The sequence below is a fragment of the Sinocyclocheilus rhinocerous genome, unplaced genomic scaffold, assembly GCF_001515625.1.
Source record: "Sinocyclocheilus rhinocerous isolate Xijiao unplaced genomic scaffold, SAMN03320098_v1.1 scaffold1480, whole genome shotgun sequence".
Lineage (NCBI taxonomy): Eukaryota > Metazoa > Chordata > Actinopteri > Cypriniformes > Cyprinidae > Sinocyclocheilus > Sinocyclocheilus rhinocerous.
Genome location: NW_015666547.1, coordinates 372,124 through 386,292, shown reverse-complemented (window position 1 = coordinate 386,292; position 14,169 = coordinate 372,124). Strand labels below are relative to the sequence as shown.

The window sequence follows — 14,169 nt, the reverse complement described above, 5'->3', positions numbered from 1 at the left end:
TGTGTGTGTTTGTGTGTGTGAGCACGTGAGAGAGAGAGTGTGAGTGTGTTTGTGTGAGTGTGTTTGTGAGTGTTTGTGTGTGTGTGTGTGTGTGAGTGTTTGTGTGTGTGTGAGTGTGTGTGTGTGTGTGTGTGTTTGTGTATGTGAGCACGTGAGAGAGAGAGTGTGGGTGCACACACACACAGACACATATGTGGAGATCCGTTTCTGATTAACAGGTTTGACTCATTTCAATCATTTCATCTGTTTATCAGATTTATATTCATCAGATTTATTTATTTGTTTGTTTGTTTGTTTGTATAGTGAGGTGAACAAATACTACCACTCATTTTTACTCAGTTCTGCTAAAGTCGAAGGCTTTACTAACTAATGTTATTTACATTATGGGATGTTTGCCGAGCAGGATTCACATGTCTGAAAGGAAGGTGCTCTTATTAGTGCATTAATTATATGTGAAAGCATGAAGGCTCATTAATATTTATTAAGTTACGGGACTGTTCTCACCTGATAGGTCACCTAGCAGTGTCTGAATGACCTGATTAATATTCACTTTATTTTACAGTGTGATGTGAACACCAGATGCTCTCTTGCATTCAGATGTGTAGAGATGTTCACAACAGAAAGGAACTGAAGAAAAGTTTACACATGAATTTGAATGCAAAAGCGCGTCCCGTACATCAGACACAAACAGATTTGATCTTGTCACATTCACAAACACTCACAGACTGCAGAGGAGACGGTGTCTGCTTTGATTGACAGCTGTGGAGGGCAGGATCAGTAACCTCCTGTGAGTGATGTCAGAGTGATTGACAGCTTCATGCCGGCGGGGGCAGACAGAAGGCGTCTCTTGTTTTTGTGGACAGGACGTCCTGTGGACCATGAGAACAGATTACAGAAAACAGATTCTGTTAGTTGGCCCAAATCTGGGTCAGATCATCCGGCGCCATGGTCTTAATTTCCACATTTATGCTGATGATATGCAAATCTATTTTACTGCACAACCTAATTCTGTTTTTCCTCCTTCTTCTTTAACATCTTGCCTACATGATTTTAAAGTATGGATGGCTCAAAATTTCCTAAAATGAAATACTGAAAAAACAGAGATTCTGTTAGTTGGCCCAAAATCCTTTGTCTCCTCTCATCTTGACTCCTCTATTAACATCGACGGAGCTATAGTTCATCCCTCCCCCACTATACGTAATGTTGGTGTACTATTTGATTCCACACTATGCTTTGAACCCCATATCAGCCAGCTTGTCAAGTCCTGTTTTTTCCATCTTCGCAATATTGTCCATATATGACAATTTCAAAGATGCTGAATCTTTTACTCATGCTTTCATAACTTTGCGTCTGGACTATTGTAACTCCGTGTTATATGGCCTACCCAACAAAGCTCTTAATCGCTTGCAGCTAATTCTAAATTCAGCTGCTCTTGCCCCGACATTTACCAAAATATCTGATCCCACATCACTCTTGTCTCACAGCATCTACATTGGCTCCCCGTTATCTATCGTATTCAGTTTAAGATACTCATCCTAGTTTTCAAAGCTTGTCATGGATCTGCACCTTCTTACCTTTCTGAATGAGTTCACCGCTATGTCTCTGCTCGTACTCTGAGATCGAGTTCTGGGAATTCGCTAGCAGTACCTAAGTTCAGACTATCTGGTGTGGGTGGCAGAGCAAAGAGTTTCTCAGTCATGCTGACTTTCGAGAAATGATTTTAAGTGAGCCAAATTTGCATAGAAAGGAAGCGTGTGCTAAAATGATTGATAGCCACTTGATTTAAGTTACTCAGATTGCAGCAGGTGTGAATAAGATGCAGGATTGAGAGCAGAAATGCTGATCAAGCGGCAGATTTGATTTCGTTGCTTATGTAAAGCACATTTAAACCAGTGGATGTTTTGTGCTTTTGTTTCAGGCTTTTGTTCTGGATCTTTCAATGAAGTAAAATCCAAACATTGACATTTATTGTCCTTGCAGAGCGGCACATGCTGTTATTCTGTAGCAGTCAGACTCTCTCAGCGCTTTCAGCCCAGCAGGACACGCATCTTCCCATCAAACTCTGAGTTTAATACAGGCAGAAGCGCACTGAAATTATAAACGATTCTCTCTGAATTAATGACAGTTAATCACGTCTGTTCTCTGGCTTTTGTGTATTCAGGTGTTATTCGCCACATGACACTTTTATTCCCAACACAAAACCAAAATGGAGAGAAAATACCTCAATTACGGCCGCGGGAGGCTGCAGTATCGCTGAAGGAGAAAAGGAGCTTTAATAACAGACTCTTAGCGGCAGATTACACCGAAAACAGAGCCTGCGCAGAAAATGGAGTCCGAGAGGCAGCCATTTCACACACAGAGAGTGTGAGTGAGTGTGTGTGTGTGTTTGTTTCTGTGTGTTTGTGTGTGTGTGTGTGTTTGTTTGTTTGTGTGAGTGTGTGTGTGTGAACGTGCAGTGCTCATGTTTATTCAACGAAGTCAAACGCCACAAATAAATCAATGTATGTGAAACACTGGTAATGTATATCGAAATATCGGAAATGTGTTTAAAAATCATATCACCGTTATTGAAAAAAATAATATCGCGATACATATTGATATTGAATTATTGTCCAGCCGTATATTAACATAATTGTGTGTATTTGACGGTTCATGCACAATAAGCAGTGAAGGAGATCTGAATTCGCGATCGCATGCTGAGCCGCTTTCTGTGCGCGCACTTCGGGTGTGTGATAGTGAGTGAGTACTGCACGGAGTTGTTTTTCGGGGTTTATTATGCTGAACTCTTTGTAACATCAAGCACTTTATTTTCTCATTCATGCATATTTCCTATTCACTATAAATTGTTGATCAGTTTAAGCGTCCTGCGCTGCGCGGATATATAAAGTTTGCCACGGCCAGTGTGCATGCAGGGAGTGGAAGAACAACGCTGCACGCATGCTGAACTCAGGAAGTGCGGCTCTTATTAAAACACTGCCATTCTTAAAGTACCGGTTCTAGTAAAATGAGGAATCATACTTTTTTTTTTAAAGCAGGGTATTGCGATACCTTTGTAGTACTGGTATGTCCTGCAACACTAATTAGCAGTGCTAAAGCTAAAGCGTCAACCGGCTCATTGTCATTCTGAGTGTCTTGTTCATTAAGAAGTACACACTAGCTCTGCGGCTCGAGCATCACGCCAGAAAGCGCAGCAGAGGTGTCGCTCGGTGTGGAAATCAAACAGGAAAGCGGCGCCATTAGGAGCTCCGTGCTGTGTTTGATTGGCTAATCAAAACCGCCTCAAATAGGCTTTATTAACAGCAGAAGTAATCAGTGCTGATTGGATAAACATTTGACTTGAGAGACAGAATGTGAGTGAGAAGAGAGGAAAAATATGAGAAAATAAAGCGGAAAGGTGCAGGCGGTGCTCTGGGGTAATGAATGCGAGCGCTGCCTCACGGCGGGACTGAGCTTCATCTGTTTAGCATGAGACGCTAGCCCAGATTTACAGCCGTGATTAGCCACATTCACTCAAGCGCATTAAACTTCCGCCCAGCGCGTTTCCTCCGAGCGCCATATGGCAGAACTGATTATAGCGCTGGCCTGATGAGAGGACGAGCCTCGCTGCGGCTCCGAGGGACGGTGTGAGCAGTCAGGAATCTGCAGGAGGCTTTAGCAGCGCGAGCGAACGATAACGCTTGTGCTTTCATATGCAGCAGAAGCAGATCTGACTGTCTGTCGGAAACATCCGGATCCTGAGCAAATCCACCAGATGAAGATGATTGAGATCTAAGAACATGATGCTTTATGAAACATTTGTTAAATACAGTAGCGGCTCCTGACCGTAAATTTAGGTGGGGCAGATTCTGGGTCGTAGCGCTAATATATGAAAAACATTTTGTAAGCTTTATATTCTAATCTCTGAACACATGGGGACAACATTTTGGCAGAGATGTCCTTGCGTTATCCTGTGGGTGGCGCGCTAATGTTGATTAACAGGCACGAAGTAATGTTACACGCATAAAATGCTGTATAATAATTGCCTTAATGTAGTATTTATCAGCTCCAAATGTTGATTTAGAATGTTACAAGTTGTGGAGAAAGAAGATCATATGTCTATTCTCAGAATAAACAAAACAAACACAACAGAACCATATAAAGGCTATTCATGTGAGCACATTTAAACTAAAGGATAATTTGTTAATTTGATCCACTACTCCACATAGAAAACAAAAGCTCGGGAGGTCTCAGGCACCGTCTGCCCCGCTTAGTATCATGTATACATGCCTGCTAAAGCCATGCGCGGGATTTTAATATATACTGCTTACTTTACGACTTAAAATAGTCTAGAAAATCCGAAAAATATTTGTTGCAGAATGCTGAACACATATTGATTCAGTTTATATAGAGGTCTATGTTGTGGATGAATATTTTGTTGGGGCTCTGCCTCACCTGCCCATATAGACGCAATATTACCCGTGTTACTGAGTTTGATTTTTGAGTGAATTTCCAGGGCTGTGGAGAAACAGTGGCGTTTCTCCATAAACACATAAAATCAGGAACCGTGTCTTTTTCTGTGTAGTCAAGCGGTTGAATTTAGATTGCAAATATTGTATTTTGAAAATGTCAAATGAAAAATACTCCCAGTATCAAAATCGTGTCTTGACTCCCATAAATATAAAAATCAAACATCTTCAGCAGTAAGCAGGGACGTTTCAGGCCCCCATCAAAAAAGAGCCCATATTCTGATACTCTTTTAATGCTGATTTGGATATAAATACCTGTCGTTCACAAGCTGCATGTGCAATAAAGAGACGCTTCATCACAGGAAAATGATAGAAGACATTTGCCAGCTTTGTTCCCGACGCTGGATTGTAGGTAAATATCCAGCTACTCCAGCGCTCTTTTTGTTTTCGGTCTTGTGAAATATCCTGTTATTTCGGTGTGAAAAACCAATCCAGTGCATAAATGAACTGTCTGAATGAATTTGCCAAACCCGTTTGATTAGATCAGCAGAGTGATTCATTAATGAATCTGGCATCTCTAGTTTCAGATGGAAACACACACACTTGAGAAAATAAACGTCCATTGACACTTAAGGATTTATCAGGAATATTTCAGTGAAGCTTGTGGCTAGCGATGCCCTGGCCTTGTCAGTATGAAATTGAGATAAATAAGTGAGCTTGGTGTCACGTTCTCGTAGAGCAAATATTTGAGAGCAGCATCTCTCGCCAGAGATGAACAGATGCAGGAGGTTAAATGTTTAGCTGTCCGAAAGCGCCATGTTCCTCTGCTGCTGGACGACAGATCGCCGTTAGCACAAAACACACAATTTTAATTAATTAGCATGTATGTTAAGCACAGACCTAAACATGCATATCATTAGCTTGAGGCTAAACCCACAGGCGTAATGCTGAGAAAGTGTTTCACTATTTATCTGCATTCATGTGATTCTTTTTTAATGGTTTCGTCTGTATGTAGGCGGCATGCAAATGTGTTTTCCTGTTCTCTATGAATTATTTGTTGCATTATTGAGACACTGTTTTCCTGTTTAACACTGTGAGACTGCTTTGACACGATCTGTATTGTATAAAGCACTATAGAAATAGAGGTGCCTTGAAGTGACTGCTGTGAGGATAAGAGCTGCACATGATTGAACCTGACCTGAGATCAGCATTTCTCAGGTGTCACACGCAGGCCGTTTATCCTACAGATCCCACAGCTGACCTCAGATCAGTGTATGTTGAGGAAACCGCAGCGATCCCACCCAAACGCACTGGAGTTTGAGTGCAGATAACGGCGCGTGTCAGGCCCTGCTCGCACCCTCGTCCCCTGTGTAGTGCCCTAGAGCGTCTTATCAGCGCTGTGATGAGAGTCTTATCAGCGCTGTGTTGTGTGCAGTGTTACGCCTCTCCTCCATTTCTCTGACAGGAAGTGATGCGTTGTGCTGGAGCTCAGGGTTTATAGCGGCGTCAGCACAGCGGGAACACAATGCATTATAGGCATCAGTTCATGATCGTGTGTCAGGATCTACTGAAGGCCTGTTGAAGGAACACAAACACTTTAATTTTTTTGTGAATGTTATTGTACTAATTATATTTAAAGAATTTATAATACTGTGGTACAACAAACAGGGTTTCTGTGGGTCTTTCATCAGAGCAGAAGTCTTAAATTCATTAAGTCACGACATTACATTTTGCATGAAGTATCCTTAAATCAAGATACAAAAGATCATCAAAAAGTGATGGAAGTAGTATTTTCAAAATTTGTGTTCTCCTTAGACATTTACATTAGAGACATTATTGATTCCCTTTCATTTATTCCTTCAATTTTCTTTAATTGGTCGTAAAAAAGTCTTAAAGTCTTACTTTACCTTCCTAACACTGCAGAACTGCAGAAAGGGCAGTCTCGGAGGGAGCGAGTCAACTCATCTGTACACTCAAGGCATCTCCATATCCCACAATGCAACACGATTGTGACGTCACAGCAGATCACACTTCACTTACACCAACACCGCTCTAGTGTTTGAGATTAACCACATAATACGTGCAGCTACCTTAAGATGAGTTTTTACACAGTCAGAGTTAATTGTATTGTTGTTATTTTTCATCCGGAGGGAGGACGTTAGCGAGGAAAGAGCATTCAAATCAGAAGTGGTCATCACTTCATCTCTTTCTTTCTCTCTGTGGATTTCATTGCTTCCCATCAGACAGGGTTATAGAAATTATCCAGGAAAGAGGAGCAGCTCATTTAACACACGTTAATATTTTGTGACAACATGCAACACTTCTGGAATGCGTGTGGAGCTCTAGTGCAGCGCGCCTGTCCTCTGTTTAAATGTCACTCAGTTGCACAAGGATCAGAGGAAGAGAACAGGCACAACACACCTTTGCTTCCAGGCCCTGTGTGACTTCAGCTCCCAGAATGCAATCTGTCAGAGTTTGTGACGAGCAGCAGCTGATGCGGTCACACTAATGCTGCTGTCTGCGTCTCTCTCGCTCACTGCAGCCAAACGCTGTTGTCTCAGCTCTAGATGTGAAGCTGAATTGAATATATAAGTGTGTCCAGGTTTATCCACATTACACACAGTATATAGAGCAATATACACTTTATAGCAAATCTCAACCGCTTGATTGCTTCTATATTGTCGCAAAATGTAAACCATATTATCACCCAGCTAAATGTGACCATAAGACACGAAGAAATTAACGTCATGATTTTGTGTAAAGCTGCTTTGAAACAATGTGTGAAAAGTGCTTTACAAATCGATTTGACTTGAGTAGAGTCTCTACACTCGACTGTTTAACAATGACACATGCTATTAATGTAAAAACAGATTGAACACCAAACCTCTGACATATTGATCTGATCACTGCAGACTGAAGGTCATTGATTGACTGGTGATCAATAATGAGAAGCTAACTCTATATAGACAATGCAGCTCATTTACTCATGTGCCACGATAATGTCTTTGAAAGGCTTCCACTAGAGTGCTTTTCTCTATATGTGGTTTAATTGATTAATTAATTGGCACACGTCATTAATTCGATTGGCAGCTGGTGTGCTGAAGCTCGTTAGAGTCACGCTCATATCAGTCACGTTCTCCCGCTCCCGTTAATACTTCCGGTCTCATCAGTTTTCCGTCAGTCTCTCATCGATCAGTCCGTCTGAGACCCGGCAGCTGAATTAGAGCCGGTTCAGACCAGCGTCCAGCCGCTCTAATAAGGTGCAGATTTGAGGCTCTTGGTGTGCGGGAGGCAAATTGCTTTCTGACACTTTAGTTAAGTTGGTTATACAGAATCATATAATGCAGACGGTTTGGGTTGAATTGCCTTTTGCTGACGGTCTGTGTGTGTTCGTTCTCTCTCACAGACTCGCATGGAAATCGCTTCATGGCACACTGGGGAAAACTGTGCATTTTAAAGTAAGAACAGTAGATTTCTCTGGTCCACTTTCAATCTTATTCTTGTTCAGAACCATTTCTGGAAGACTGTCTCTGTTGAAATGGATGGCAGCAGTTCACTTTGTTTTCTCATGATGTACGAAATCATTTTACCTGGAGTCCCAGAAATTAGACTTGAATGAATCCGAATCTGCTGAAGCTCATACACCGTGTCAGATGCAGTGAGTAGTTTAGCAGTGTTGCTGTGTTAGTCTGGATCGGTTGAGTTTCTGTTTCAGCCCGAGGAGGAAGAGAGCTTCTGGCTGCTCACTGGAGCACTGGCTCGGCTCTTTGTAAAGCTGCATATATTGTGAACGGCACTATATAGACCAGGGCTGTCCAAACTGGGTCCTGGAGGGCCGGTGTCCTGCAGAGTTTAGCTCTAACTTGCCTCAACACCTGCTGGAAGTTTCTATGCCTAGAGCTTGATCAGCTGGTTCAGGTGTTTTTAAATTAGGGTTGGAGCTAAACTCTGCAGGACACCGGCCCTCCAGGACCGAGTTTGGACAGCCCTGATATAGACACTGAGGCGAACAGGCTTGAAATGACGTGAAGTCAGACAGAGTTCAGCTCTAACACATGCAGCACGTGCAACATTCAGATCTCTGGGGAGTTTAAATGAATGTCAGTTTTAACTGTGTGAATGCCACGCCAGATGCCTGTTCTAGGAGGTTTTATTTTTAATGAGGTGATATTTAAACGAAGCTAAAGAAGTGACATGGTGGTGTTACAGCTGCTTCTCGTGTGTTTGACAGAGGAATGATTACAGACAGACACACAGCCGAGAATTACAGAAAACATGACGTTAATTAATAAGCATCAATTTGCTAAACGATGCTTCTGTTCATATGATGCTGTATGACAGACACACAAATTCAGATATGTATTGACAAAATTATGCACATACTGCCAACGCATCTGTGTTTAATTAAACTGGCGTAAAAATAAAATGGCGCAAAACTACATAAATTAAAAGGAAAACTGAATAATTAAATAAAAAAATCGCCTCTCAGCAGAAATGCAGCACAACGGGGTTAAGGGTCAGAGGTCAACACAACACTATGGCCTCTGAAATGTGTGAAAGTGAAAAGTGTTTCCTGTGGAGGAGGAAGTGCACATGCACCTGATGTCAGTCACTGAAAGAACCAAAGCAGCTAACCAGAAAATGAGCCGCTAGATCATGTTTAACTTTCACATGCGCACACAAACATACCCAAGTGCAATCGCAAACATTAACACTCGTCTTAGTGCTGCTGACACCGTATTCAACAAGCACGTCTGGCCGACTCTCACACACTCTCTCTCTCTCTCTCTCTCTCTCTCTCACTCACTCACTCACTCACTCACTCACACACACACACACACACACGCTCTCTCTCTCTCACACACACACACACTCTCTCTCTCTCTCTCTCTCTCACACACACTCTCTCTCTCTCTCTCTCACACACACACACACACACACACTCACTCGGTGGTGTGACCCACGGGGCACGTGGATATTGAATAAGTGCTTTGCGGTTTCTGAAGTGGACATTATATATTCATACGCATGAAGAGGCTCATTATCATCATCTGACAATCACTGACGCTTTAATAAATGGCTTGGCATTAAACATGGCTCCGTGTTCTGCAAGATTTGTTCAGTGTGGTCGCTCAATATTAACATACCCGTTTGCAGCATTTATAATTCATTTTTACACTAAAAGAAAACTTTAGGATCTATTAGCTGAAATTCATATTGAACTCTGCTGTGTGCATGATCTCTGATATTTGAGGACACAATCTTTCAGAATAATATCACACCCACTTATATCTGATTGAAGAATATGATCAGCATATTGTGCCTGTCAATCAATTTGTGCACATCCGATTGGCTGAAATGACTTTGGGAAATGGGGTTTGGGGTAGAGGAGGTGTGGTTAAAGGGATGGGAGTGGTCTAATTCAGAGAAGATAGACATTTATATTTTACAGTTGTTCATGTGGCAGATGCTGTTATTCGCAGTGACTTACAGATGAGGAGGATCATGAGCAGTTAATGTTTGAGGAATTGTTCACCCCAAAGAAGGGCTGATCTGCTAAGCTGAGAAATCCGGTGGAGGAAGACGAGTGTTTAATAATGAGCGCTTCATGCCGGCATTTAAATTCTCTCTTCAGAAATAATGGGCAGATCTTATTGAAGGCCGACGGGTCAAGAGCAGCAATCAGCCTTTTCAGACAGCGACTCCATTTTGTTTCAGATGAGATTAGAGCAGCGCTGTAATATAAACATCAGTGTTCAACACAGATCTTCATTAAGATACATCAGCGTAATGAGAGACGATACAGTGTGTGGAACCACATCATGCTGGTTTCGTCTGGCCAGAGGAGAACTGGCCCCCGACTGAGCCTGGTTTCTCCCAAGGTTTATTCTCCATTCTGTCACGATGGAGTTCTGGTTCCTCTGGCTTGCTTAGTTGGGAACTCTTAATTTCTGGCAGTATTGACTTGATTGCACAGATACTATTGAAACTGAACTGAGCTGGATGATGACATCACTGAATCAATGATGAACTGACTTTAACTGAAAAATGACTCTGTTATTGTCCTCTTGCATTATTGACAAACTATTTTCTGTTTGACTCAGTAAAGCTGCTTTGACACAATCAGTACTGTATGAAGCGCTGTAGAAATAAAGGTGACTTGACTTGACAAACCGAGAATGAATTTGTCACCATACAGGTCATGCTGAGCATTTGTGTGTTCTCTTGTGTTTTTTTTGTTTTTTTTCTCAGAGCTTTGTGTTTTAAATCTGGTTCACACTAGCCCAACAAACGTCAGCATTTCAAACTTTCTGACGTTGACTGTGTGATTTAGCATGTAGCAGGTCATTTTCACACAGAACAGAAATGCCTGATCAGATCTGAAACACCACAGGCAGTTCCTGCTGTGCAGAGGTGTGGACGACCTCACAAACCTCAAATCTCAGTGTCTGCGCAGATGTTTGTCAATGAATATCCCTCTCAAAACTCTGTCTGGTTGTATTTAGTAAGGTTGTGTATGTTGCTGTAGCTAATCAAATGTTCCCTTTTGTCTTGTAGGCCCAGAGAATGCCGGAATCTGGAGGCCAGTAGACTGTTCCTGCCATGATTCCTCATGTAGGACGAGACAATTTGGAAGAACATGGGCAAATGAATCGCAGATAAAGACTCAACCATGACCATCACCTGTGGTCCACAGGACGCAAGATAGCTGCATCACGCCTCTCCGTCTCCTTTAGAAACATCAGCCTGAGGGAAACCTCAGTCCCAGGAATCACATTGCTTTGAAATCTCAATTGGAAGCCTTTCAAAGAAAACTTAAATTGGCAACCAAGCTGGGGATAAAAACAGCAATTCCCATCTATCCTTAATCACCACCTGCCTGCACCGACCAATGGAGAGACTACAGATAGAGTCTGGATAAAGTGGAGTCAGGCCAAGAAAGAGCGAGAAAACGAGTGAACAACGGACCGTCTGGCAGAAGGTACCTGTGCTGATCCGGCAGCTCTGGGAATTCAGCCCCTCTTCTCTGCGATCGTTCCCATCTCTCAGGCAAAGTCAAAGAGAAACTCTGCACTCTGAGACTGCTCTCTCAGCCTCTGCCGAGAGCAGGTTTTTGAGCTTGTATCATCAGGGTGGGTGAAATGAAGTCACGGTGTTGGTCCCCTCTCTGGCCCCTGTGGCCGATGCTGTTAGGCAGACTCTTTCTGTCAACCGGGGCCCTGGAGTTCGGCGGGGCCCCGGGGCAGTGGGCGCGTTACGCCCGCTGGGAGGCCGGCTCGATCGGGGAGCTCAGCTTTAGCCTGAAGACCAACGTGAGCAAGGCGCTGGTTCTGTACCTGGACGACGGCGGGAACTGTGACTTTCTGGAGCTGCTCATCGGCGGCGGACACCTGCAGCTGCGCTTCGCCATCCACTGCGCCGAGCCAGCCGCCCTCCAGATGGAGACCCGTGTCAGCGACGACCGCTGGCACATGGTGCTGCTCACCCGAAACTACCGCGAGACCATGCTGATGGTGGACGGGGAAACCAAAGTGGCGGAGGTGCGTTCCAAGCGCAAGGAGATGGCGGTCGTCAGCGACCTGTTCGTGGGGGGCATCCCGCCTGACGTCCGTCTGTCCGCGCTCACGTCCAGCACGGTCAAATACGAGCCTCCTTTCATGGGCTTGATCTCTAATCTGAAGGTGGGCGAGATGCCTCCCACTCTACTCAACAGCAACGGCATTCATAACGATCTGGAGTATCTGTGCATCAAGCAGAACCCCTGCCTCAACGGGGGATACTGCAGCGTCCAGTTTGGCGAGGTCTACTGCGACTGCTCTCACACACGCTTCCGAGGGAAATACTGCAAAGAAGGTAAGAGGCGACTGGGACTGGTTCTGCTTTTTGTGTTTACCAAGGTTTGGATGAATCCAGGGGAATTATTTTCAGATAAAGTGCCGTTTGTAGACTCACATTTAGCACTGTGTTTATGGTGTTTAATCTGACACATTCAGACTGTTGTAATGGTCATACTACAGAACCCTTTAACTCTTATAGACTGTAGTGCTGCTTGGATTGGACTTTCTCTGTCTCTTTGTTGCTGTTCTGAATGGACGCTTCTGGACATTTTGTGTTCGGCCCTTTAGACAGTTCAGGCTGTTCTAAGAGAGATGAATCACTGCTTCTTATATTTTGTTCTTTTCTAAAGCAAGTTTCATTCAATTCTCTCCCAATCGCTCGCTGTCTTCAGTTCCAGAAAGCAATTCAGTTTCTCGAGCGAGATCCATTTTATACTTGTCTACACTAGGGCTGTGCGATTAATCGAAATCGAATCGAAATCGCGATTTGAGACGTTGCGATTTCCTAATCGCAAAGCCTGCGATATGGACGCGATATTACTCTGTTCCAGAGCATATGCATGACTGCCAGCCTTGAGTTGCAGTCTTACTAACCAATAGAGTGAGCGCACCGCCGTTCTCTCCAATCAGCACTGCTCTAGCTAACTGAGTAAACACCCACCATTTAAAAAAACAAACAAAAAAAAAACAGAAAGCGGGAGAGAGACAGAGTGGGATTATGGCGTCTACTGGGTCAGATCGATAGTTAGGCAAATTAAAACTAAAGAAAAACGTATGCAACTTAAGCTTCGAAATGACAGACAACGAACAAAAAAGGTAATTTCCAAGAGCTGCGTCACAGCGCATATCAAAAGCTCCCGCATCGGTTCTGTTTTCAGTACTGGAGAATAAAAGATACATTCTTAGATGTTTTTGTTAGTACGTGAACGTTATCTTACACATTTTATCTCCCCAACAGATTAATTTGAAATAAGTTTATGATGCATGTTCGCTATTCCCAATTCAGAAGAGCGCACACACAGCCTGTGTCTCTGAATGCTTCTCATACTCGCTCCTCTCTGCCCCACGCGGCGCGAACCCCGCGTCACGGACGAGCCGTTCATGCTTGCCGCACTCACGCAGCCCATCTCGTAATGCTCGTTTATACTCGCACCCAGCTCCGCAAGTCTCCACGAGCGCATCTGGCAGTATGGTGGTGTCTATTTGATGGATTCTATTGGTGGGATGTAATCTGGCAGATGGCAACCAATAGAACAACAGTAATTCATTTTGGAATAATGCCCAAAACAAAAAGGAATTTTGTATTGGTTTAATGGAAACTATAAGAATTTCTGTGATAGTTTCTATTGTTTTTTTCAGCAGGGTAATGGTACCCATACTGTGCTGCACGTTATTGACAATATTGAGCTGAAGCTTGACTTTGCAAATTTAAAATCGCAAATCAAATCGCAATCGCAATATCTGTCAAAAAAATCGCAATTTGATATTTTCCCCCAAATCGCACAGCCCTAGTCTACACTCATCTGTTACTCTCTCCTCCAGACCCACTGCTTTTACTCTCTGCTCCTGTCTTCTGTCTCTCTATCTCTCCTCCTCCTCATCTCATCGGTTTTTCACCTATTATCTCAGCCAGTTCTTTATTTCTTTCTTTATTTTTTCTGTCTTTCTGTTGGTTACATTTCTGAATTATGGCTCCTTCACTATTTTAACTCTTTTCCACATTTAAGACCAATAGGGTCATTCTGTGTCAGCTCAACCAGTGGTTCCCGAGTCAAATTTTTGATTTTGTCAATATTTTCTCTGAAGAAAGATAAACGTATAGTAATGAAAGCCAAAATATTAAATGTCATTGATGTATATTTAATGACTAATCCACTATTTTGTGG

At 43.1% G+C, this 14,169-nt stretch overlaps 1 protein-coding gene across 1 annotated transcript in view; it reads left to right on the top strand.

Annotated features, from left to right (window-relative positions):
• The first annotated feature begins 7,597 nt into the window (after positions 1–7,597).
• LOC107732688 (neurexin-2-like) overlaps positions 7,598–14,169 on the top strand; it is a 351,796-nt gene continuing 345,224 nt past the window's right edge. The window contains exons 1-3 of the mRNA XM_016544101.1: positions 7,598–7,705; positions 7,852–7,903; positions 11,004–12,299. Coding sequence (XP_016399587.1) covers positions 11,588–12,299 — 712 coding nt within the window. The 5' untranslated portion in view covers positions 7,598–7,705; positions 7,852–7,903; positions 11,004–11,587. The remainder of the gene's footprint in view (positions 7,706–7,851; positions 7,904–11,003; positions 12,300–14,169) is intronic.